Here is a 25,364-nt window from a genome sequence, read left to right on the forward strand (position 1 = left end):
TCTGCTACTGCTGGTAGCTCATGGTACTTCATGGGTGCCCAGTTTTGAGCTGTTAGATCTGGTCTGAATCTATCCCATTTAACATGGAAGTTAAGCCACACAACAGGATGGAGAATATTCCCTGTGTGAAGATGGGACTTTGTCTCAATGAGGCAGTGGTCACTCCTACCAATACTGTCATGGACAGATGCAGATGCGACAGGTAGATTGGTTAGAATGGGGCCCAAGTATGTTTTTTCGTTTTGTTGGTTTCTCTCACTACCTTCATTTGGCTCCAGGCGTCATTATAGCTTTGGTCCAAATATAGATAAAGTTGCTGAATTCCAGAGGTGAAGTGAGAGTGACTGCCCTTGACATCAAGAATCTGACCACATCTCCTTGACATTCACTAGCATTACCATTGCCGACTCCCCACTGACAGCATCCCGGTGTTAACTGTTGACCAAAAACTGAACTGGAAGGGCCACATAAATACAGTGGCTACAAGAGCTACTCAGAGGCTATGAATTGTGCAGCAAGTAACTTGCCCCCGACCACAGCCCAAGCCTTTCCAACATCAAGACACAAGTCAGCAGGTCCTCTTGCCTGGATGAGTGCAGCTTCGACAGCTCCAAGAAGCTCAACAACATCCAGGACAAAGCAGCCCAATTGATTGGCACCCCAGCCACCATCTTAAACATCCACTTCCCCCACCATTGATGCACATGCAGCAGTGTATAACAAAGCACAGCAGCAAGTCACCAAAGCTCCTTCTATAGCACCTCCCAAACCTGCAACCTTTACCACCTAAAAGAACAGGAGCGGCAGACGCATGGGAATATCACCATCCACAAGTTTCCCTCCAAGTCGCACACCATCCTGACAGAATTATATCGTGCTTCTTCACCATTGTTGGTTCAAATATCCTGGAACTTCCTCCTTGACAACACTAGGTGTATCTACAGCACACAGCCTGCAGCAGTTCAGGAAGGCAGCTTACCACCATCTCAAGTATTTATGGATGGGCAACAAATGTTGACATGAATGAATGTCCCATGAATGAATTTTTTTAAAAAAATTAGAATCTAGTTTAATAAAATGTCTTTCAACTTCATCTGTTGAATCAGTTATGTAGGGAAAGAAAAGGAAACTGCCATGAAGTACTTTGAGCATGACATGCTTAACCCTGCAGTACGTTTGCTGTTATATACATAAGTCATGCCTGTCTAGAGGAGAAAACATTTTTTTAATATGCCATTAAATCCAGGCATGTCACGCAACCAGAACTGTTTCATTTTGTTTGGAAATATCGGTGCTGAATCACACATGCAATCCATGAGGATTTGCTTGGCTAGTGTCAATAGAGTGCATGCGTTTGATTTTATACACAAAAATGAATTGGCAGAAAATTGAAAAATTATTTATTCAGTTTCTAAAGATTCTATCAGAACTAATATATATTTTAAGATTTATGTTTTATATCATTTTCTAAACGCAGGTATTGTGGATGCTCCTGAAGATAGAAAAGGCCAATCAACAATGGATCATAAAAGGTTATCCACATTGATAATTAAGTATTCAAAATCAGCAACTTAGTTGTGCAACATGGTTACATAATTGAAGCAAAATTTTGAGTTTTAAATTTGACCTTATACTTTAAATTGTCATTGTTCATATATCCCTGTAGCTTTCACCCAGAAGTAAAATGGCATCAGAAGGAAGACCGTCTTGTACTAAATGTCAAGTTGCGAAATTTTACAGAGCATTCATGCAAATTTGGTCATTGCAGAGTAGTATTCAGGTAAAGGCCAGCTAGAGTGTGGATTACTTACAAAGAAAATTATTGTCTCAGATTTTTATCTGATGCTTCATATTTAATTGCAGTGCCTTTGTTGGCATCAAGTTATACTTGGCGGATTTGGAACTTCAAGGTAGTATTTTAGAGGAAAAGTGCTCATGTGTCACTAAAAATGAAGAGCCTGTCATAACACTGTTCAAAGAAGAGAAAGGTGAATGGAGCAGTTTGCTGAAATTCAAGGTAATTGTAGTAAAATAAGTTGCAGAACTTGAAACAAAGGTAATAGCTGGCTGCGATTTAAAATTTAGTTTCTTTGAAGCAAGGTAGGTTGTTGCTAAACAGTGCATGTAGAAACCCTTTTCAATTATTCCAAAATACAGTTTTTTTACAAACAAATGTTGCCAATTTAGTGCTGCATTTGAATTTGGTTGGATTTTCTATAAAAATTCTTCTGTGTAGAATTCAAATCTTGTCCATATTTGGACCAAGGTTATAATGCTGTCAGGATCAGAGTGGCCTCGGCAGAACCCAAACTGAGCATCTGTGAGCAGGTTGTATTCTATGAGAAGTCCCTTTGTTGTTCAATATGATTTTATGTGAAAGATATCATTTTTGTGGGACTTAGCTGCTTTGAATTTGGTTTGCACCATGTTCATGCCAGCAAGTCATCTTTTGCAAAGTTCGTCGCAGTCTAAAGTAAACTAGCCAGGCTTATTCAAGTTGTCAGCTAGAAAGGCCTGTTTTTTAACTAGATTTTCTCTGCAGGCATCAAATTCAGCAAGTTTATTTTTAGGTTGCCATTGACTGTGTAAAATCCATGCTTAAGGTGCCAAAGGACTATCACAGCAAGAACCAATTAACAGCAATTATTTATCCAGTTAAATATATTTACATCTAGAGTTTATATGTAGCTGTTGCACTTTGGCAAATAAATTAATCAAAACATGAAATTGCATCAGTTATCATGAGGCAAGCTTTGTCCTTCCGCCCTTTCATTATTTCCACCGCTCTCGACCTCTTGCGCGCTCGCTCGCTCTCTCTCTCTCTCACACGGGGCAGTAGAGGGTGGAGAAGAAAAACAGACGGAGATGGACAGGAGTTTGTGTGTGCTGCAAAAAGTACAGCTAATCTTCTTCATCCATGTTCTTAACTATACTATGTAATGAAACGAGAGTCACTAAAGTAATTGTTCTGTTTGTGTTTTTGTGTACACATTTACACGTTAAATTTAAGACTGCAGGGGGAATGTTCAGACAGCTGGTTTGGAGCCTTTGAATCACGTCACTTAGAACATAACTATTTATCATCCTTTTGCTTTCAGCTAGCTACATAATTAAGAAATGAAAACACGCAGCAGATCGGGTAGCCGCTGTGGAGAGCTAGATAGTGTTAATGTTTCAGAGAAATATTTCTCTCTCCAAATTCTGCCTGACCTGATTGTTTTCTAGCATGTTCTGTTTTTTTCTGTATTCCAGCATTCACGGTATATTGCTTTTGTTACATATTAAGAAGCCTTATTCCAGATTATGCTATGCTGGCTCCATTATAACACTTCAGAAATAAGTGCACTTCATGCTGCATGTCGAAACGGCTTTATTTATGGCCTGACTCTACACCCCCACTCCATCCCCGCCCTGCATTTGAGCTTTTAAGATGATATTTGCAGCAAGATTCAGAGCACTCTGGTTTCTAGGAAACTGAGAGGATTATGTTTACTGAGCATCATTAACATCCCTTACTATATGGGTTTCAAATGCATTTTCTTTCAGAATCCGAATGTCACTTTTGATTTCACCTATTTCAATGAAGCAACGGATGATGTATCTCTTCCAATTTTCAATGGTAAGATTGTTTCTATAAAATAAATTCAAAGGAGTATATTTATTCAGACACTATGAAATTGAAGAACCGAGTGCAAAAAAAACCCTACTTTTACTCCAATAAAAAGAATAACTTCACCTTTAACTATACTAACCAAAATATTCCTCTTTTGCACACATTGCCGTTATATTGGATGTGTTTCTTTCTTCTATATCTTTCTCACACCCCCAACAGTGTCCTGAGACAGATAATTTGGAGAACTGTTACAGGCCTGTTACTGTTACACAAAATAAATTGAGTAATCTTTCAAATCCCTGTTTGAGTTCATTACCCCTGTAGAAGCACATGTGGGAAAGACTTGGGAGAAAATACATGTTGCTTGGATTACAGAACAGTTTGAAGTAGTATATCCCAAATGTTAATGTAAAATTCAGTTTTACTCTTTTGGGAGGAAAAACCTTAAAATTTGCTGACTGCATTAGAGACAGGGTATTGACAAACTGTGAAAAGGACTTCTTGGGCGGGGTGGGGGTGGGGAATCAGGAACATGTGGGTTATAAAAATGAGTAAACAAGTAAAAGGTGCAATTTACTGCACACATTCGTAAGATAAATTTTGGAAGACAAGGCAGGAATTTGGCATACACTCCAAAATGTATGAACAGGAAGACCTAAGGACTCAAATCAAGCAAAATAAAGCCAGGAAAATAGGAAAATTGGATTTTGAGTTTTATAAGTAGGAACATAGAGTATAAAAAAAATGCATTTCTACAAAAATTACTTAATTGTTTTGGGAGCCCATTATAGAAAGGCTATTAAACTCAGAGTATACAGCATAGAATCACCAGGATGATGCCAGAGTTGAGAAACTAATTAAAAACAGAACATGCTGGACGTCCTCAGCAGGTCAGGCAGCATCTGCAGGGAGAGGAAGAGTTTATGTTTCAGGTGTTGACCTTTCATCAGAGAATGATAATGAGGAAACACTCGAGATGCTGGGACTATTTCCACAGGAACAGAGGAAGATGAGAGGAGATTTAATAGAGAAGTTTAAATTTCTGAAGTGTTTTGATAGTCAATAGGGAAGGATTATTTCCTCTGGTTGGGAATTTAATATGAGGGTCATCAATTTAAAATCCTCACGGAGTGAGGAGAGGAGTTATAGAAAGATAGAAACATATAAAATAGAAGCAAGAGTAGGTCATTCAGCCCTTCGAGCCTGCTCTGCCATTCGATATGATCGTGGCTGATCCTCTATCTCAAAGCCCTATTCCTGCTCTCTCCCTGTACCCCTTGACGCCTTTAGAGTCTAGAAATCTATCTATTTCCTCCTCAAATATATTCAGTGACTTGGCCTCCACAGCCTCCTGTGGTAGAGAATTCCATATGTTCACTACCCTCTGAGTGAAGAGGTTTCTCCTTATCTCAGTCCTAAATGGCCTACCCCATGTCCTGAGACTGTGACCCCTTGTTCTAGACACCCCCAGACAGAGGAAACATCATTCTTGCATCCAGTCCCTCCATCTCTGTCAGAATTTTATACGTTTCAATGAGATCCCCCCTCATTCTTCTAAACTCCAGAAAATACAGGCTTAGCCAACCCAATCTCTTCTCATATAACAACCCTGCCATCCCAGGAATCAGTCTGGTGAACCTTCGCTGCACCCCCTCTAAGGCAAGTATATCCTTTCTTGGGTAAGGAGACCAAAACTGCACACACTACACCACGTGTGGCCTCACCAAGGCCCTGTACAGCTGCAGTAAGACGTCCTTGCACCTGTACTCAAGCCCCCTCGCAGTGAAGGCCAACATACCATTTGCCGCCTTAACCGCTTGCTGTGCCTGCATGCTTGCTTTCAGTGATTGATTAGTGTACAAGAACACCCAGGTCCCTTTGTACATCAACAGGGGATGATTAACATGGAATGCTTTACCACAGGAAGTGGTGGAGGCAATTATCATTGCTTTTTTTTAAAGATTTGAAGCATTCAAAGGTACAGGGTAATGGAACTTGTTTTCATTTGCAGTAGTACAGACATAATGGGCTAAATGGTCTCCTGCGTTTTAAACCTCAGTGATTCAGTTTGTCTTCTGTTCAAAGCAATGACTATTTCATCACTCAGAAAATACTTTTTTTTTTGGGACGTAGGGTAGTTCTTCCTGTTTCATATGCTGGTGGCGTGGTTGCTGGCCCCTGTGCGTAGCTTATGTTATCTAGAGAGACTGTCGTCTTACTCTGGTACTTGTTTCAGACTGGTTCATTAACACTAAGAAAGATAAGTTACAGAGTAGGTAAGTCTCCCTGAGCACAGTGTGTTCCATCTTCATTCCCAAAAGTCTAGTATGTGACTGCTGATGTCACTGTTACATCATGGCCTACATCACTAATTACCATAACTATTCTATTAACCCATTACACTACACCACCCCCCAAGAATTCTATCGACTTAAAAACTAGCTGAGTCTATATTTAAACTACATTTCTGTAGCTCCACTTCACTGCTACAGATTCTACCCAACTCCTGCTACCTACTCTTTCCCCACTGCACCCCTTCCCCCAGCCCCCCACCCCAAGCCAGTGTTTTGAGGAATTCAATCTTCCACAGTGTTCTTGGCTCTTTGGGAAGACATATAGGCATTCCTCTTTTCCTTGGGGAATATCATCAATGGCAAAATGGGACAGCAGCTTTGCAGGACTTGCAGGTAATTGGAGTGTAAACTGAAGGATATCAACACTTGAACTTTCCTGAACTAGAAGAGAAGTTAGGACTCTTTCGGGAATCTTTTCCCTCGAATTACAGTAGAGAAAGACTCGAGACGACAAAGGACCTTAAACTTCAATGAAGACTCTCAGCCATATCATTCGCTGCTGCATTGAAGATAAAAAGATATTGAATATCTGAAATTCTAATGAATCTGAACAACGAGGAGAAAAACGACATAATTCCTATAGGCATTTCAGAAAACTAAGAAGAGATGATTTCCCGCTGACATTTCAGGAAGTAAATTCACTTTCTGCAGGCAGTGGTAACATTGCTACGTTTTCCTTTGTGTGAGGCTGCTCCACCGTGAACAATGGGAAGAATTTGTGAGGTGATGATGATAAGACAATGCCATTTTCTCAAATGGGATGAATCTCAGGTGAATTTCCTGTACAAAATCCTGAAGCTGTAAAAGCCCTGAAGATTTCTGCCTTGGTTTGTGCTCTGCAGGACAGCTCTAGTGGCAAGAAGATTTTCAGTTCGGGTTGAAGTATGGGTGTCAATTTACTTTCACCCGTGGAAACAGGCACTACCAACTCTCTGGCATTGTGACCCTCAATGTACTTAAGCATGGAATCAAGCACATTGTTATCCCTGAACAATACTTCATGGCTAACCAGCGATATAGAAGGCATCGCATTCGTAGGTTCATTAGAATAAAGATCTCAATGCTGCTCTGCCACAGTAAACACAGCTGACTCCAAGAAAAACAACAGCAACTTCATTTGGTTCAGCTATAGATTCGAATAAGGTACCAACCCCTAGGACCTTGTCTTCCAACAGATCACTCAACACTACAATGGCCTCTTCTTTATTACCTTCAGGAAAGAGCCAAGCCAGGTCCAAAAGATGATCTTGCGGATGGCTACTGTCTGCTGCAGTGCCTTCTGTATCCACCCTCTCTGGCCTAGCTTCGTATAGAACTGAGAGATCCATAACTGCAATATCCGCCTGAGGCCTAGTAGATGGTGTCGCTGTGATGGAAAGAAAATCACTGCTCAATGAATAAACCTCATCAGCTTCTGTAAGCTAAGAATCCACTGGTTCTACATAAAACTTGGAAATTCTTCCATGAAAGCCATCACATTCTCTACATGCAGATCATCATCCAGTTTTTACAGAATTCCCAGTAGTATGCTAACATCTCCACTCAATAAGGATGTGCATTGATTGTGAACAACATAGAAAGAATCAAGGATCTGTCCACCCCCCCCACCTTGATATGAAGAGGAGCAATTAGCCTGCCTTTTATTGGAAGATTTGTGCAATCAGGACCTTGCAATTTAATATCTGATTAACGAAGGGTTATTGGCTGAATCCAGTCCAGATTACAACGCCAGCTCCAGTGTCAATTTTAAAGTTAGTGTTGAAACCTTTAACATCAGATATTAAATTCTAACTTACCAACAGTCTTGATTGAGATCATTTACTTCCCCTGGAAACTCGGTAATTTTATCTGTTATTGTTTCCAATTTCTTGGATGGAGTGCATTTAATAAACTTTTTTTTATTTTCCCCCTTGATTAAAGTTGTTGGACTTACAGGAGCACATGAAATGTCCAGTCTTCCCATTTTGGAAGCACTCTGTGCCCCCTGCTAGACAACCCTGGCATCTGGGTTGTCTCTTTGCACCACAATGTAAGCATCTCAAAATGGCTGCTTTGGGGTTTCCAGGCCTTTCGCCCATTTTGGTGGGCTCTTGAGTGGGTGGGACCGCTGTCCGTGGGCCTACTCATTTAATAGCATCATCTAGAGCCTCAGTGCCGCAAAGGATTATACCCCGGTTTATCTCTGAGTTTGGCCTGCCTCGCAAATTGAACTGCCTGATCCAGAGTGAGGTCGCCCTTGGCCTGTAGGGAAAAAAATTGGAGAGCTTTTCAATCATGGACCTCACTGTCGATGCAGTGATGGGTGAGTTCACCTTTCAACATCCTGTATCTGCAAGAGCTAGCTAGGCAATGTAGGTTGATAAGTAATTCAGCTGACTTCCCCTAGTCTTTGGGATCTTTGGTTAAAGTGCACTCGCTCTATCACGAGATTTTGCTTTGGGCTAAAACACTTGTCGATGGCTTTGAGAGTAGTGCTGAAGTCTGCGGAGGACTCTTCTACCCCCTGTCTCAAGAGGACGTCATCGGCTACCAGCTCTTCAGCGTAGAGAAACAAGCTAACCTGGTGCTTTTGCTCTTTGGCCTGAAGGCCTGATTCTCTATATCAGAGGAAGTGTTTCATCCACAACTCCCACTTTTGGCCTCCACAGGCCCTCGAGAATTTCAAACGGGCGGGTTAGGGCCAGTAACTGTTCGCCAGGTACGGACACCGTTATCACTTTCCGGTTTGCTGTCTCCTTTAGGAAGTTCGTAGATTCTTACTGCTACCAGGTTTTCCTGCATTTTCTTTCCATGGTCCATTCGATGGCACCAATGCTTGGCTAGATCGGTGTCACCACCGCTGCTAATATGTTTCATATGCTGATGGTGTGGTTGCTGGCTTCTGGTATGCATAGCCTATCTTATCTAGAGAGACTGTAGTCTTACTCTGATACTTGCTTCAAAATGGTTTATTAACACTATTATTAGATTACAGAATAGGTGTGTCTTCCCCAAGTACAAAGTGTTCCATCTTCTCTCCTAAGAGTCTAGCACATGACTGCTGATGTCACTGTTGCATCATGGCCTATGTCACATTATTATAACTATTAATCCATTACACTACACTTACTATTTCAACTTTGAGAAGATTCCTGTAGTTCACAGAAAACAAATTGAAAGAAAAAATGAAATATTTGCATTTTATATGGGCACCTTTCACTGCCACTGGATGTCTCCAAAGTGCTTTACAGCCAAAGTAGTACTTTGTGTAGTCACTGTTGTACTGATAAAAATAGTGCCGTGGGATCTTTAGGTCCATTTGAGATGTGCCTCAGTTTAATGTATCATCCAAAAGATGCCACCCTAACAATGTAGTACACCCTCAGTATAGCACAGTTGTGTCAGCCAAGATTTTTGTGCTCAAGTCCTGGAGTGGGACTTGAACTCTCAACTTCTGACTCAGGGACACAAGTGCTGCCCACTGAGCCACAGTTGACACATTGCTTAGTGTTGTATAATTCCCATAAAGAATTATTCTTGACCTGCTTTGCCTTTTGTCTTAAACAAATTTATCAGAAAAGAGTTCAGAGTTGATCATCATATCATCAACATGCATCAATTAAATTGCCATCACAAAACACTGACCTTTATCCTGGTGTTACACTCACACAGTATAGACTAATGGATTTCTGGAGAATGGACGTTTTATTTTTACAAACAAAATGGAGTTGAGAGATCAGGTGGCCTTTTTTTTCCCTATTAGTATATATGGAACTACACAAGGCCCTGGAGATAGCCGGCATGTCAGAACAAGACAATGAGCAAACAAATTTTCGGGACATCTCATTTGAGAAGTCATTAATGTGTAGCAAACTCTTGTGTTACTTAATGATGCCCATATCCAAATAATTACAGAAACTGGTGCGCAGTGGACTTACAGATTTTTGTGTGTGGACTGCAAATCCAAAGATTGGATGTGAGCAATATCCTAATCTATCACAACGATATGTCAATGGGTGAAATTCAGACTCTCTTGTGTGTCAATGGCCAGGTCATCAGAGACCATTTGAGAAGGCAATGAAAAATAGATACAGTGGTCACATGACAGAAACTAGGTTTCCGATGAGGGACATTTAATAAGACACATCTTTGGGAACAAGAAGACAGATAAAAGGTTCCAGACCAGCAAAGGAGTAGAACCCTGCATAGGACCCATCATAAGGCAGAGAATTCAGGCTAGCTTTTACCTATATGTCTGAAGAGCCAAATCAGGTTTACATTACAGGGTTTCAACTGCCTATCGACTGGAGTGAAGCCAGAGAAACCTGCTACTGCAAGCAGTAAACAAGTGTGAATTTATCTTCCTCAACTTCCAGACCATCTCTTCAAAGGACCAAAAATGAATCTCAGAACTGCAATGTTTCAAGACTTCAGGCGGAATTTTTCAAGCCCGCTGGTGGAGGGAAGGCAGGTCGCGATCTTCCACTTAGCCAGCCGATGGCAAGTCGTGTTTCCCACCATTGGTCGGCGGTGAGCTAATTGTAATACATTAGCATATCATTAAAAGACCATCCTGCCAGGCTTTTGGAACCCCGCCGTATCGTTTGTCCACGTCGGCAGGAAAGCACACCGACATGTTTCACAACAGCATGCAGGCGGCGTGCACTTGGCAGCCTTCACTTTGGGGGAGCTGAGACAAGTGAGCAGCAGCGTTCTCCATGGCTTGTCTGTTGTTTAAAGGCCTCAGTGGTGCCGGAGGGGTGGCAGGGGAAACTGATGCCTGGCCCCGCAGGCGACTGCTGAGGGGTGGAGGGGGTGCCTGGGGGCAAGTGCTGGCCAGCCTCTGAGGCGACTGCTGAGGGGTGGGGGTGGTCAAGTGCTACCCTGGCACTGCATCCCGCACACAGGTGGGGGGCAGGGTAGGGTAAGCGATGGAAGTAGCCATGCATTAGGGATATCTGTATAAACTTGCCATGCCTCAGCAACTAAGACAGATCAGGTGCAGCCACAGTGATATGATTGGGGTCAGGCTCCTAGCCTGCCCACCCATGCAAGCAACGTGGAGGCACTAAAGGGCCACCAAGCGCTCTATACCCCCAGCACAGACTCTGAATCTGCCACCATTTTATTGGACCACAGAACAATTGGACTGCACACATTGTACAATCTCCTCACCAGAGCTGGCCGTGTAGCAGTGACTGCTGGAGGCACTCACAGCCCCTTGCACTCTCAGCATCCTGGTTTGGACCAGTTTTCCCCGATGTCGCAGGTTGACAGGGCAGCCATGCAACACACTCATCTCTGAGAACTTTGAATTCCGGCATCCCTCCACCTGTCTGCGACCTTTCCCTCCTGATGTGAGCCAGTTTGTCCTGCATGGATAGAGATGGGGAAAGTGTATCAAGACACCTGCCAGGCCAGATGATAAGTATGCCTGGCCGGTGTGGGTGGTGAGTGGTCCCATGGATGGGATGAAGACAATGACGGTGTATGTGAAAGAGTGAATGGTGATGTCCCTTGCATTGGCAGTGAGTGAGGGCCCTGTGGGTGTGTGATGGGTTTGGGAGTGAGAGTTGGGAGTGATGAAAAGAGTGACTTACCTTGGCGGAACGGGGGCGATCATTCATCCTTTTGTGGCACTGGGTGGCTGTCGTCCTCTGCAGGACGTTCATGCTGACCACCGCCGCCCAAGCAGGGTTGGTGACGTTTCTACCCATCCTGAGGCCAGAGCTGAGGTAGAGCACGTCCGGCGGGCCTCCACAGCATCCAGCAGTCGCTTGAGGGACACGTCGTAGAAGCGGGGAGATGCAGTCTTTTTTCCTTTGCTGGCCACGTCTCCCAGGCAGCAATGGTGAGCTGGTGGCGATGAGCACTTTGCTGGAGGTGCCTTTTAAAGATGGCAGCCGGCGTGATGCAACAGCGCGGTGATGGCAAGCAGGCGGACGAGAGCCCGCCCGCCATGGAAACGGCGTGTTTCACGGGAGTGAATATGTAATGAGGTGGGCTTGGGAAGATATGGCGTGAAAACCCACCATTTTCATCGGTGGGTAGGACTCCATTTTACCCACCCACTACCGCACTTAATGAAATTCTGGGAAAATTCAGCCCTTCATCTTGAGAGAAGCAAGTTTGACAGTGAAGTTTGGACTTCTAAGATCTGAGTGCATGCTACCTCTTTTGGAATCACCATCTTTTCTAGTGTGTGTGTGTGTGTCACTATGGGAGAGTGTGAATAGGCATGGTTGCAAATATATTTAATGTGCTGAGTAATAAACGTTTATCCCTGTCCTTTCTTAAAAACCTGAGAAAACCTGTTATTTGTCTATTCTTAACAGTCACAGCACTCTGAGTTAAAACACTTTTTGTTCTTTTTAAGAACCCATCTGTCTTCAGTCAGTCGAGAGGTGGAAAAAGGGAAACCATCATACCATCTCTCTCCTGTCTGCAACACTGGGCTCAACATCCAAAGAGTTCACAAAATAAATATCAGTAGGACTAGACTTCCTTCACGTGCAACACCTTAAATTAATGCCCTCCATAACGATTGACTTCTCCAAGATTGTTCTCAGAACCATGCTAAATCTTGATTCTTGAAAATCTTAGCTGTCTTTTTTCTCATAATAGGAGAATATCAACTTTTGGTGTTTCAATCATTCATACGATCCATTTATACTCATTTTCAGGCATTTGATCTGTGTCCTCTCCCATCTGAGGAGTCAGTGCAAGATGGTGCATATTTAGTGGTGTTCAGAACAAAGAATCAATTGGTTCTGATACCACCAGTACTATGCATGCAATTCCACAAAGAACAGAACGACAACATCCAATCTGGTTTTGCAGCAAATTTGCCTATTCAGACCTTTACTGCTTATCTGCTACTTTGTTGAAGAACAGAAGAATACCAATTCCATTGGACAGTTTACACCAACTAATATTAACTGATCGATGCCCAAAACTCCAGTGGCAAGTCTGCAGTGGATCACGGGGTTGGTTCTTTGTAGTTGTTGCCTTCTTGTTGAATCTCGATGCAAGACTGCTTGCAACTCTACCTTCTCAACTTGTAGACTCAAAGTACCTGGCACTGTGTCATGGCACGTAGATTGAACACAAGTCAGACATTTGCCTTGAGACTAAAGGGCAGAGCATGTTTGCATACTGTGTTGCCAACTTCTTACACTGGTTACAGATCCTTCCTTGACTGCTGTCTCCATCCTTAGTAGGCTGGGCCCAAGGTGTATTGGTACAGTTATAGACCAGTTAGTATCAGTTGGTGTAAACTGCCTATTGGGATTGGTAGTCTTGTATTCTTCAACAATCAAAGTAACAGATGAACAGTCTGAATAGGTAAATTCTCTTCAAAACCAGATTGGACTTAGTCCTTCTATTCTTCGTGGAATTACATACATAGTATTGGTGGTATCGGAACCAATTGGTTCTTTCACCTGAACACCACTAAATATGCACCATCTTGCATTGACTGTTTAGTTGAAAGTGGACACAGAACAAATACCTGAAAGGAGTATAAATGTATATATCAGAAGGGATCTTTGTCCTTGTGTCAAAAAGTGATCTTTTCTACTTATTCAGTGCCATAACTTGTGACTGACTATCCCTCTGTTAGAGTAATCTCAAAGTATCTGACATTTTGCACACAGCTATTCTAATTTGAGATACTGTAGGAGAAAGAAATGGGTTTGGAATCAGTATCTCCAGTTTTCATTGTTTCTGTTTATCCCACCATTTAAACACTAACAATGTTTTTAGGTATAAAAACAAAATTGTTTCTACTCTAAAATATTAATAGATATATGAATGTCAGAAGTATGTTTATTGTTCCTCATTCTTTGTTAGATTTTAGAAGGAAGGGGCAGCAAATAATAATGGAACCCAGCATAGATGAATGTGGTGGTTTTACCAGTGCTAATGATAGTTCTGAAGAAGATTACTGAAGATTCAGGTAAATATCCATGTTAAAAGTTTATGGTATAGCATTAAATATCCCCTCAAGTACACAGATGCTGGTCATTGCTGATTTTTTGTATTTGGGAGTGTTATGTATTATAAATATATAATCATAAAAAGCATTACCTCGGAGTATGACAAAAGTATCAGCTTGTGTACTAAATTGAATATTCATGTCTTTCATATTTTCAAAGGCAGACCAAGAAAATACTTCATAAAACAACACCAATTACAAATTGTTAAGCTGTTTTATTTTATAGCTATTTAACTATCAGAGCAACCGTTACATGATAAGTTGTGATGGAATGGTGCTTGTTGCTGAACTTGTAAAGCTGCCCACAAAGATGTGGCAGACTTGAGTGTAGATTTCCTCTCCGATATTCAATTCAGTTTGCTGCCTTCCACAAGCAATCTGTGGCGTCCAGTAACAGGGCAGGCAGGCTGTTCAATCAATCAAATTGAAAAATTCTCACCTACAGCAAAGCAGGAAGGAAAAAGCAGGGAATATAAATCGCATTTAAATCATTGTGCAAAATGTAAACTAAAGATTGGGACATATGTGTGGGTTAAGGGAGAAACTTAAATATCAGAATAAACATTTTTATTTATTAAAAATCTACAATTTCTACATGTTTATCGGAGGGAATGAGACTCCACCTTTTAAGGCCCTCCAAGATTGTTCTTCAGTAATTCATACACTACTTAGTATGCAGTTTAAAACTTAGTCAGCTAAAACAAGGCTTAACTTTATTTATAGTGGCATGTTTCATGAAAATAGTGTGAATAATTGAAGTTCATGAGATATCAGTGATTTCTAAATTATTCTATCTGCGTAGACTGCAAAAGCACACCCTGTGGAGGAGCAGGGCGACACTGAAAGCAAGTCCAGATTTTCATGTTTAACTGCACATGCGCAGAAGTCAGAAGTTGCAGTCAGTTTTACTCAGTAATAACAGAGTGCTGACAGCCTTGCCATTGTTACCACAATAAATTCTGTGTTGATATGCTTGCCCACATTAGTGGGTCATAATGGAAAAATAATTACTCCACAGGGGCATTGTTAGGAGTTAACCTAACATTGTTAGGAGTCTGGCCAAAGCTTGTCCTCCGAGCTTCCGTTCAAAGACCTGATCAACCACCTGTGTATCTTTTTTAAAATCGCATTGTGTTCATAGTTAAAGAGTTATAGAATTCTCAATACAATGGCTCAATTACTGAGACAGACTAACAAATTGCTTTTTATAGTTAATGGGTCGCAATATCAAAGCTTACATCATTAGCATTTTGACCATCCATCATCTTCAGTGGCTTTTTTAAGAAAATGTATGAATATACTTTACAAACCTAATATTCAAAAGTAACTGTTTACATATCCCTTCTGTAGGAAAAGGGTCAAAATCCAAAAGCATGATAGGTCCACTCAAAAAACATGAGGTTTGAATACTTTAGGTAAATAACAACACTGATCTGCATTCATGGAGTGTCACAATAAATACGAGCATTTTGACAAATGTATTTCCTATTTGTTCAACCTATACATACGAATAGATAAATCCCTTCATACCACTTCAGAAAATCACCTTAGTATATTGTCAGTGTATAGAGATTGTCTTATGTTTCATTCCTCCAGCATGCACTTAATAGATCTGAGTTCAGCCAGGAAAAACACTTGAGATATATTGGGCTATGTCATCTATTCTCAAGAGTGCAGATAGCATCCTGCATTGTTTGGAGATCCATTTTATATTTCACATTGCTCTAATTTTTGAATATCTTTTTCCAGATCTCTCAAACTGCTTCTAAATAATTTTTGAACAATTGACTTTGTTTCCTGTTTCTTCTAACTCAATTTTTCATCCTATCCAGAGGAACTGATGGCTGGGGGTAGAAGAGGAGAGGAATAAATTTGTTTCAAAGCACTAATGTTCCACCTCTGAGAAACTTTGTCAGATTTGAATCAAACTTTGAATGTCCTTGCTTTGTGAAAAGAATGAGGATGTTTCTCATTCCACAGATACTTTCAGACCTGCTGAGTATTTCCAGTATTTTCTGTTTTTATTATCAAAGAAATAACTTGCCAAATTCACAAGGTTGGTAACATGGCAGTATTAGTTCCCACAAATGCACTGAAAGAAATGTTAATTGTTGGAAATAACATGAAAGCCTCTGCATTCAAGCAACACTAAATATCTGTTTTAGGCAACAATCTGAAATACTGATCTCTGCATTATTAGTTTACTTATAAAGAGCACCAATTCTATTCAAAAATGCTGTAAACAATTTGTGTTCTTGTACAAACTTCAATGTACGTCCACTGGTCCAGTTCTTAAGATAAGTTGAACCTGTCCCACATTATTTGCAGTGGTGTTAGCAGTGATTGGAATGTTCAAACTTGGATGCCGTCTTTCAAAGCACCAAGCTATTTTTTAAAAATTTATATGAAAACTTAGTGCAGATCTTTCATATTTTGTTACAGATGCAAACAGCCAGATATTAACCTGAAGCCTAAAATTTACAGGTAGCTAACAATTACTCCTCTTGGCTAACGTAGTTTGTATACAGTTAGTTTTCTGTTTTTGCTAATTTAATTCAGTTCACATGGGGAGTATTTGCACAATGGCTTTAAAGTAACGGGCTAAATTAGCCTAATTGTCCCAATTATATTGCGGACAGCAGACTATACATTAGCAATGTCATTGGACATTCAATCATTATTATCACACCTTACAAAAGCAAAACATTGCAAATGCTGGAAATTATTAACTCATTTTCCTGCTCCACAGATGCTGCTTAACCTGAGTAATTCCAGCATTTCTGTTTTTACTATCACATCTTCACTTCTTCATTTTTCACTTCTTCATTTTTCATTTCTTCATTTTACACCTATCAGCTTTTATTTCAGCTTCTGAAAGCCCCTCTCTGCCCCAACTCCACATGTTGCAGAAAGATGAAATGTCCCACGCTAGCGATAGAATTTGCAGAAGATTAATTTTTCTGCCATTGCACCTGCACTCGGGCTAGCCCTTTAACTGAGTATTTATTCCAATCCCATTTCTCTATTATTTTTCTATGTTTTACAATTTTCAAATGCTTGTCCAGTTCCTCTTTTAATTGGTCTTGAGGTTTCCATGTCTTTTTCCACTTGTTAGAAAGAATTTCAATAATTCTTTGTGGACTAATTGAATATGCAACTTTCATTCTTCTAGCCATGGCCTTTGTGGCCTCTGATACAGCTAGTTAGTGCCAACCTGTTGTAGATACTGGAATTTTTTACAGATCCCCTGCATGGGACCATGGAATACAAAATGCTACATATGTTTTTTACACATCTAATTCCTGGATCTTTGGTCAATTAAATGCAGCTAAATTCACAAAAACTTCAATCTTGCCAGACAAGCAAATCTCAAGTACCTTAACTTGGTGCTGAAGGTGGAGGGAGTTTATAGCTGGCTTTGTGGTGATATTTCCACTTGCTAGCAAATCCTTAAACAGGCTTGGTTTCAATAAGCTACTGAAATGAGTACTGTCTTAGTCATTCTGTTTATCAGAATACTTTGGCTGAAATTTTCTAGCCCCTTACGCCAGTAGGATCTTCCAGTCCCGCTGATGTGAATGGAGATTTCAATGGCTTGCTGGTCCCGCCATGGGGGAGTCCACCATGGGGGGTGGGGGCCTGGAAAACTCCTGCCTTTATTTTTGCAAATATTCAAAGAAAGCTCTGACAAGCGAATAAATATTCCCAAAAATAACATTGAGTGCAAATGTTGGGACCTTGAAGGTTTCATAATGTCCTTCTCATTAAGCTAGAACTGATTTCTTGACTTAATAAGAAAACCATTTCAAATTTCTGTATTGAGGTTCTCAAATGTAATTGTATCTCCTGCTGTAAGCAATTCTGAAAGTGTATTGCCGAGCAGAGTATTTGATTACTGCAGCAGCTGGTAATTCCATTCGTACTCAAGTGGTCAAGAAAAGACAAAGCGCCCACACTTCATTATCTCTGCAACTTAAAATTCAAGTGCCAGTGAATCGGAACAGTTTCTGTTTAAAGAGGTGATTTTGATTTCAAAAAGCAACTTCTTGAAGGCTAGTATAAAAAGAGCAAAAGTTTTAATGAAATTGACACCCTTGACAGAACATTTTTTTTTAAACTACAGATTGCATGTAAAGAGCACTGACTCTTTAATTAAAACTGTTATAACCAACAAAAACACTTGTACTTTTGAAACACCCAAATACCTTTTCTGTGTTGAACTTCTCGCTGTGAATTTTGAAGGATGCATCTTAGCATTTCCTCAAACACTTCAAATAAAATAAACTACTTTCGGTCACTGTTGCTATGTAAGCAAACATTCAGTGATTTTGCACATCGCAAGTTCCCACAAATGACCAGTCAACCTAGTTTTGGCTGATTCAGTTGAGGAACAGATATTTGTCAGGACGCTGGGAGAATTGAGACCTGAGCATGTTAATTTATAAATTCTGAAAAAAACATTTTTTTGATTATGGTGTTGTCCTGTGGGTACTAGTTCCATGCAGTCAGGTTTTTTCAATTTAAAAATAATATTTACATCGTGCACGATCTGTGTCACATCTACATGGCATTTTCTCATTTCACATTGTTTTATATGCACAGTTCTAGCTGATGGCTGATATGTATGTTAACTCCATTTACTCATTTTGGTTCTTTAATCCTTAGCAATCTTGCCTAACAAAAATCTGATTTTTGAACTTCTCAATTGACCTACCCTCTACAGCACTTTGTGGGAGAAAACTTCAGATTCCTATTATCCTTTGTGTAAAGAAATGCTTCGACTTTACCCATGCTTGGCCAAAGCTTTAATTTGAAGGTTGTGCACCCTGGTTCTGGACTTATCCAACAGATGAAATAGTTTCTCTCTCTCTGTCGCAACAACTCTTTTTGATTATCTTAAACATCTCATTTAGACCTTCTATACTCAAGGGAGTGCAAAATTTTCTAATAAATTAATGTTTTACCCCTTGTATAATCCTGGACTCTATGCTGCATCCTCATGGCCAATATATCTTCCTGAGGTGCAGTGCCTAGAACTGAACACAGTACTTGAGAGGCATGTGAAGTAGTTACATGGACCCCTATTCTCTCTGCTGTTTCAGTTTCTAGCTTCTCACCATTCAGAAAACATCTTGATCCATCTTTTAGTCCCGAGTTCCCCACACTAAACTCCGTGGGCCAAAGGTGTGTACATTCATTTAATCTATCAATGTTGCTTTGCAACTTCCTGCTTCAATCTACACTAATTATTGTGCCATTTAACTTGGTGTGGGCAACAAATTTGGATTTATAATGCTCTCTGTTCCTTCATTAAAGTCATTGATAAAGGTGGTGAAAAACTTAGGGAGTCCAGATCCCTTGGGGTTATGACTGGTCACATTCTGGCAATTGAGGTAAATACCTGTTTGCCCTTCTCTCTATCACCTAACTAATTCCCTACCCAGGTTAATAAGTTGCCTTTAATGTTTGTTAACGGTCTCTGATGTGGAACCTTATTAAATGCCTCCTGAAAGCCCATATAATTAACATCTCACATTCCCTTACCTACCACAAATTGAGCTAGGTTAGACACACATGACTTGTGCATATCTATGCTGGCTCTCTGATCAGTTCATATTTGACCATGTTCTCAGCACAGCTGTAAAGTAAAGCTCACTATTATTTCTGCTCTGTGGTAGTGTGCCTTTTTTCCCCTCCAGTTTTTCTTCCCTCTTGCCCCATTTGTTGTAATGCAGTATTATGGGTAGTGATCCTATGAGCCACTATTATATGGAGGCATATAATGGTTTTAAGAAAGCTAAATTTGAAAAATTAATTTAGATTGCTAGAGAAGGACAGGAAACATAGATTTCAACTAGTAAAAGTATGGGCTCCCACATGAATTATTGAAGGCACAATCCTGGAATAATTTAAGAACCAGTTGGGTGCAGTAACACAGCACTTTTAAGGTGATTCTGGATGAAATGAGAGAAGCCAAATGGCCTTTCTCACTTGGAATTGTTTTTTAGGCTACTTTAACTCAATCCATATTGACCAGTAATTGGTCATTTACTCAGAGGCCACAAGGATAGTTGATGCATGCAATGAAAAAAATCACACTAATCCATCTATTTGAAACCTGAGAAAAAAATCATTCTAATCCATCTATCTGAAACCTGAGTGAAGACCGTCCTTAAATTCATGGAGCATTTCTACAGCCAACAGTGTAATAAGATTTCTCTCTCGGCTGGGCCCATAACTAAGTCCTGGAGGTAAAGTTGTAATGTTTTATTATGTTGTGCTTTCAGGGTTCCAGCATTCTCTTTATATGCTTCTCTAGGCTTTGAATTTAAAATAAGCTGAAGAAAGTCATAGAATGGTTACAGTGTAGGAGGTCATTGGCCCCATCAGCTCTATACCAGTTCTCTGCAAGAGCAACCCAGCTAGTCCTACTCTCTCTTGCCTTTTCCTGTAGCCCTGTAATTTTTTTCTCTTCAGATAATTGTCCAATTTCCTTTTGAAAGCCATCCTGATTTTTGAAAAATCTTTGAAGCACAGAAGTGTTTTGCAATAGTATATTGTTAAGTTCTTGGAATTGTCTTAGGCAGCCATTTTGCATAGAATCTACAGCACTGAATCAGGCCATTCAGCCCAACAAATCCACGCTGATGTTTATGCTCCATATGAGCCTTCTAACAAGCTTTTCATCTAATCCTATCAGCATACCCTTCTATCCCTTTCTCCCTCTTGCTTATCTAACTTCCCCTTAAATGCATCAATGCTATTCAACTTGACTGCCACTTATAGCGAGCCCCACATTTTTAATACACTTTGGATCAAGGAGTTGTCCCTGAATTCCCTATCAGATCTATTGGTTAAAGTTCAATTTGGACTTATCCTTTGCTCATACAGTAAAGTCCCGCTATTTGTTCCTGCAAAACCCCGCACACGGAAATCGCAAACAATGAACATACTTTACAATGGGAGTCAATTAGATAGGTTCCAGTCATCCTAAAATTTTACATGTATAAAAGATCAAATACAAGAAAAATTCTTTTCAATAAATTTAGAGAGAAACTTAGAGAAATTGTTTAATAAAACAAAAAAAAATGTAAAATTTCTCTCACTTGCAGAGTGGAGATGAACTGTGATCAGGAATTAAGTCACAGCAAAAAGGAACACCCACATGCAAGCAACAGCAGACTCTCACTCATGCAGTGCACACTTTCTATAGCAAGGAATACATAATGGATGCCTTTCTTTTTTTAAACTTTATTTAGGTGTTGTTTCTTTCTTCCGGTATTTTCTAAAGATGGCTTCTATTTTTAATTTTTTAAACCGAGGATAAGTGTACATTCGGGCCCGCAATGGGTGAACTGGTGTACAAAGTCTTTTTTGTGCAGATGAGTGAATTCTCAAAAGAGGAAGTTGTGAATGCCAGGACTTTACTGTATTTGCTGACTATGGCTCCTGTAAGAAAATGTAATTCTAAGTATCCAGCAGAATGTCTTACAATTGTTAATGTTATGCTGAGAAATTGAATTAGCTTTTCTGAGTACAGTCATGTGTTGTGGTTATCATAAGAACTTGACCAATGGAACACAATATTTGTAGATGTTCGGGACTGTTTTCAGGTGCAGCAATAAATTATAGCTGATGGAATCCCCTCCAGTCATTCAGAAGTGATCTACTTAATGCAAATATATGTTCTATGATTCTCAAATTGAAACTAAGGCAAACTATTACGGCATCAAAGTTGAAAGATAATTTTTTTTTAGTGGCACGGAGATCTGCTTATAGTGTCTACTACTTTAGATTGTCCATTCAGAGTGGATGAACCATATTTGTATTTTACCGTTGCAAGAAAATTACAATGTGCATATATATGTGAACTTAAGCAACAATAACTAGTTTTGAATATTTGCTTTTGTATTGGTTATTTGATTTGGTGCATTCAAATCGATCAATTTAAAGGGAATATTCTGGAAAATCAAGTAATAGTGCAATGCAATATTTTTTTTAAAAAGTAACATCGGAAAATAAATCCTAATGAAAAAGGGAAATAGTTTAGTGAATGAGAACCAGTTTGAACCAAGGATATTAAAATGATGAAAGAAGAGAGAAGAGAACAAGAGACATTTTAGAAACTAAAAGGGGAAAAAAAAAGCCTGGGGTATCCAATATCTCAACTTGTATTGTCCATTGTCTAATCCCAACAAATACATCAAAACAACTACTCTGAAAGTTCATAAAAGGTCGCAAGAAGAAATGTGCAGGTTATATAAAAATATAAGCGCAGACATTTCTTTGGCTTCTGCGTTCTTATAGATTTAGGTTTTCAAATGGAGGTCTCTGGAACCTAGGGAGTCGAAAGAGATCTGCAAGGTCATCATATTTCAGTGCATAATTTTCAGTAATTGTTTACTTAGTATGGTATTTCTGGGAAGTTAAGTCGGGCAGGGGTTTTCCATTCAGAACAGTTTGGAAATCACTGATTCGTTAGCGTTTATTGTATGATGCATTTTCATTGCAACCGCTTTATAAGTTCAGAAATAAAATAATGTAATCCTCGTGTGGAGTGAAATGATTTTTTAAAATTTTGCTGTTCAGTATCAAGCACATTTTAACAGAATATTGGATTGTTTTCATGAAAATTATGTTGTCCTACAAATCATATCAGAGAACTGTGGGAGAGAGTGCAAAACTTCCAAATTCTTTCCTGTAAAAGAACAATCTGACCTAATGTCAGTATAGTAGTATTCCCTAAGTTCAAGGTCTTCAACCAGCATTGAGTGCATAATTTATGCTGATACTGTTGAGGTAGTGCTGCATTTTTGAGCATGCTGTCCTCCAAGTTAAACATTAAAGTAAAGCCCTGTCTGCCCACTGGTATTTAGGCAAATAATAAATAACTTGTACTTTTTCCAAAGTGAAGAGAGTTTTGAATAAATATTGGTTCTCAACCAACACCACTGAAACATACCAGAGTATCCTCATGTGGGCCCTGCAATGGGCAGATTAGCTTCTGCATTTGTTTGCAAAACACCATTATCAGCACTTCAAAATTAATTTGTCTGTTGTCATTGCTTTGGGACATGAAAATGCTTTATAAATGCAAGTTTTCTTTTTTGTCTTAAGACATCAAATTGCCCGTAGCGATAGGCTGTTTGTAGGACATGTTCAGTGGGGGAAGTAGGGTTCAGGCTCCATTTTATTAGGCTGCTTGTTGCACTTACACAGACTCGGATGGTGATTTCTAGGCAAGGACCATTTTCCTGGATTTCGGGGGGATGTAATACTGCTGCAAGCAGATCATGTCTCTAAATATAAACCTGATAAAGAAAGAAAGCTGTTCCACATCTTCGGGGTATTCCAAGTGTTTAAAGCCACTGGATTTTTTAATGTGGCAAACGTTCTAGCCAGGACAGCAACGTCTCATGCATAGTAAAAGAATGAATGACTAGATTATCAGCTTTTGGTGACGTTAGTTGAGGGAAGAATGGTGACCAAGACCCCTGACCTTCATGGGATGTTTACATCCACCTGTAACATAAACAATTTTATAGTACTACATAAAGTAGCACATGCAAAGTTTTGAGTTTGTGCTTCTCCCAGATTATTTTCTTGAGTTGGCGAACAGTATATTTTGGTGACTTACCCATAATTTCTTTTTAACCTAGTAGTAAAGTAGCACCTTGTACGGTACCCACCTAAAGATGACAGATCAATGAGACTCAGTTTTCCTAAATACAGGTCTGTATTTAATGTGTTTTGAATCCATTTTGAAAATTTCTGAAGCCTGAGGACCAAACATCAAATAGTTTCTCATTGACAGCAACCAAAATGATAATGCAACAGTAGGTGGCAGTAAAGCATAACTACAATCCACCTTCTCATTTACTTTGAAGAAGCACATAAATAACCAAATGCAGGTCACCTTTTGACTGAATCTGAAAGCATTTGAATAAAACTTGTGTACGTGCAGATTGACATAATATTTGTCCTTTTTATTTTAGCAGTAATTATCTAAGCTTGAAATAAGTATACAAAATGCTGAATTATAACAGTTACAAGTATAAGATTAAACTCCATATACAGCTTTGAAAATCTAAAAAATATGGGTCACTTAAGAGGCTTGTGCTAAAACCACTGACAGCAGAGAGAATGTCTGCTTAAGTACAAAGTGATTCTTGCTGCTTTATAGTCGCATCAAGCTTTTTATTAAGATCTGCCTGACTTTATATTGAAACTGTCTAAAATTAAATCATTTTCTGTTAGCTCTGAAATGGTCCATCATTTTGGAAGTTCTGATCTATTTCATCTTTGATAGTATGGTTTTTGAAAGACCACTGTACTTGTATTCTTGCGTGATATGTTCTGTATTATTGATTTCAATGCTTAAAAACCTCTGGATGTCTGCTGTGAATCACTTTGAATCATGTGTCATTCTTTGTTTGCTAGCCCTCCAAGATTGGCCTGGAGTCTCCAGGAATTGAAAATCAATGACCTGGATACTGCTGTATGCAACCCTGGAGAAAATTCATTGGAACATTAAAAAATATAATTTTTTTGTCATTTTCTTTGATCATGTCTCTTTACCAGATATAAAAATGTTGAAAAGATGGGGCAAAAGATATTTGGCTGACAGTCAAGCATAATCCATTTAGGTAATAAGTCTTTTTGCTTTCCAGTTGGCATAGGAAGGCAGTACATCACAAGTATGGACGTGGTGGCTGACTAATGGCTGGACTGTGGGGACAAGTAGTGTGATGAAACCCCCAAGAATATATTTGATCACAATTGGCAACCCTAGTCATTGCTTAGACATCTCATAAGACATTGAGAGCATCTAGAATCATGTTCATTTATAGAAATTATCAAATAGTTCCCATCATTCATGTCTTATCTGTTTGTTTCGCAAAATACTCTACATTTAACTTATGGCTTTTTCTCTCCATCCTGCACACCAGCCTCCCCCTTCCTCCCTCCCTACATAAACTTGAGAATTTTCCAGAACATGCTTCTGCTCTTCAGTTCTCTTGCAGCAGAATGACTGAATTATGACATGAGTATCTCCTTATTGTCCTTCAGTCACCAGAAGGAGTGCTTCAATGAAAGTTATATTTCAGTAAGTTTTTGAAGGGTGCAGTTTTAAATTTATTTAAACCTTTAAAGGTCTTGTTCTTCGCCTCTGCAATTTTCTCTATCCCATGTCCCTGCACAGACTCTTCTACAGTTCTGATTTACTGTTATCCACTCCCTTTGCTCCACTATCAATAGCAGAGCTGTCAGACACTATACTCTGTATTTCAGAACTCATTATTCACGCCTTTCAAAAGCTCCCTTTGAAGACTGCACTTTGGTTATTGCCTGCAACTTACATTTCCTGCTGAGTATCCTTAAGGATCCAATATAATGAATACCTTATGCAAGTCAAAGTAAT

At 39.6% G+C, this 25,364-nt stretch overlaps 1 protein-coding gene and 1 long non-coding RNA gene across 2 annotated transcripts in view; both read left to right on the forward strand.

Annotated features, from left to right (window-relative positions):
- tdrd12 (tudor domain containing 12) overlaps positions 1–3,285 on the forward strand; it is a 144,030-nt gene extending 140,745 nt beyond the window's left edge. The window contains exons 29-31 of the mRNA XM_078544783.1: positions 1,667–1,780; positions 1,864–2,017; positions 3,253–3,285. Coding sequence (XP_078400909.1) covers positions 1,667–1,780; positions 1,864–2,017; positions 3,253–3,285 — 301 coding nt within the window. The remainder of the gene's footprint in view (positions 1–1,666; positions 1,781–1,863; positions 2,018–3,252) is intronic.
- A 259-nt stretch (positions 3,286–3,544) lies between these two features.
- Positions 3,545–25,243, forward strand: LOC144682089 (uncharacterized). The gene is made up of 3 exons (XR_013576934.1): positions 3,545–3,619; positions 13,798–13,903; positions 24,383–25,243. It is a non-coding gene; the product is annotated as an uncharacterized LOC144682089 (long non-coding RNA).
- The last annotated feature ends 121 nt before the right edge of the window (positions 25,244–25,364 follow it).

This window comes from Cetorhinus maximus, chromosome 6 (genome assembly GCF_964194155.1).
Source record: "Cetorhinus maximus chromosome 6, sCetMax3.hap1.1, whole genome shotgun sequence".
Taxonomy (NCBI): domain Eukaryota; kingdom Metazoa; phylum Chordata; class Chondrichthyes; order Lamniformes; family Cetorhinidae; genus Cetorhinus; species Cetorhinus maximus.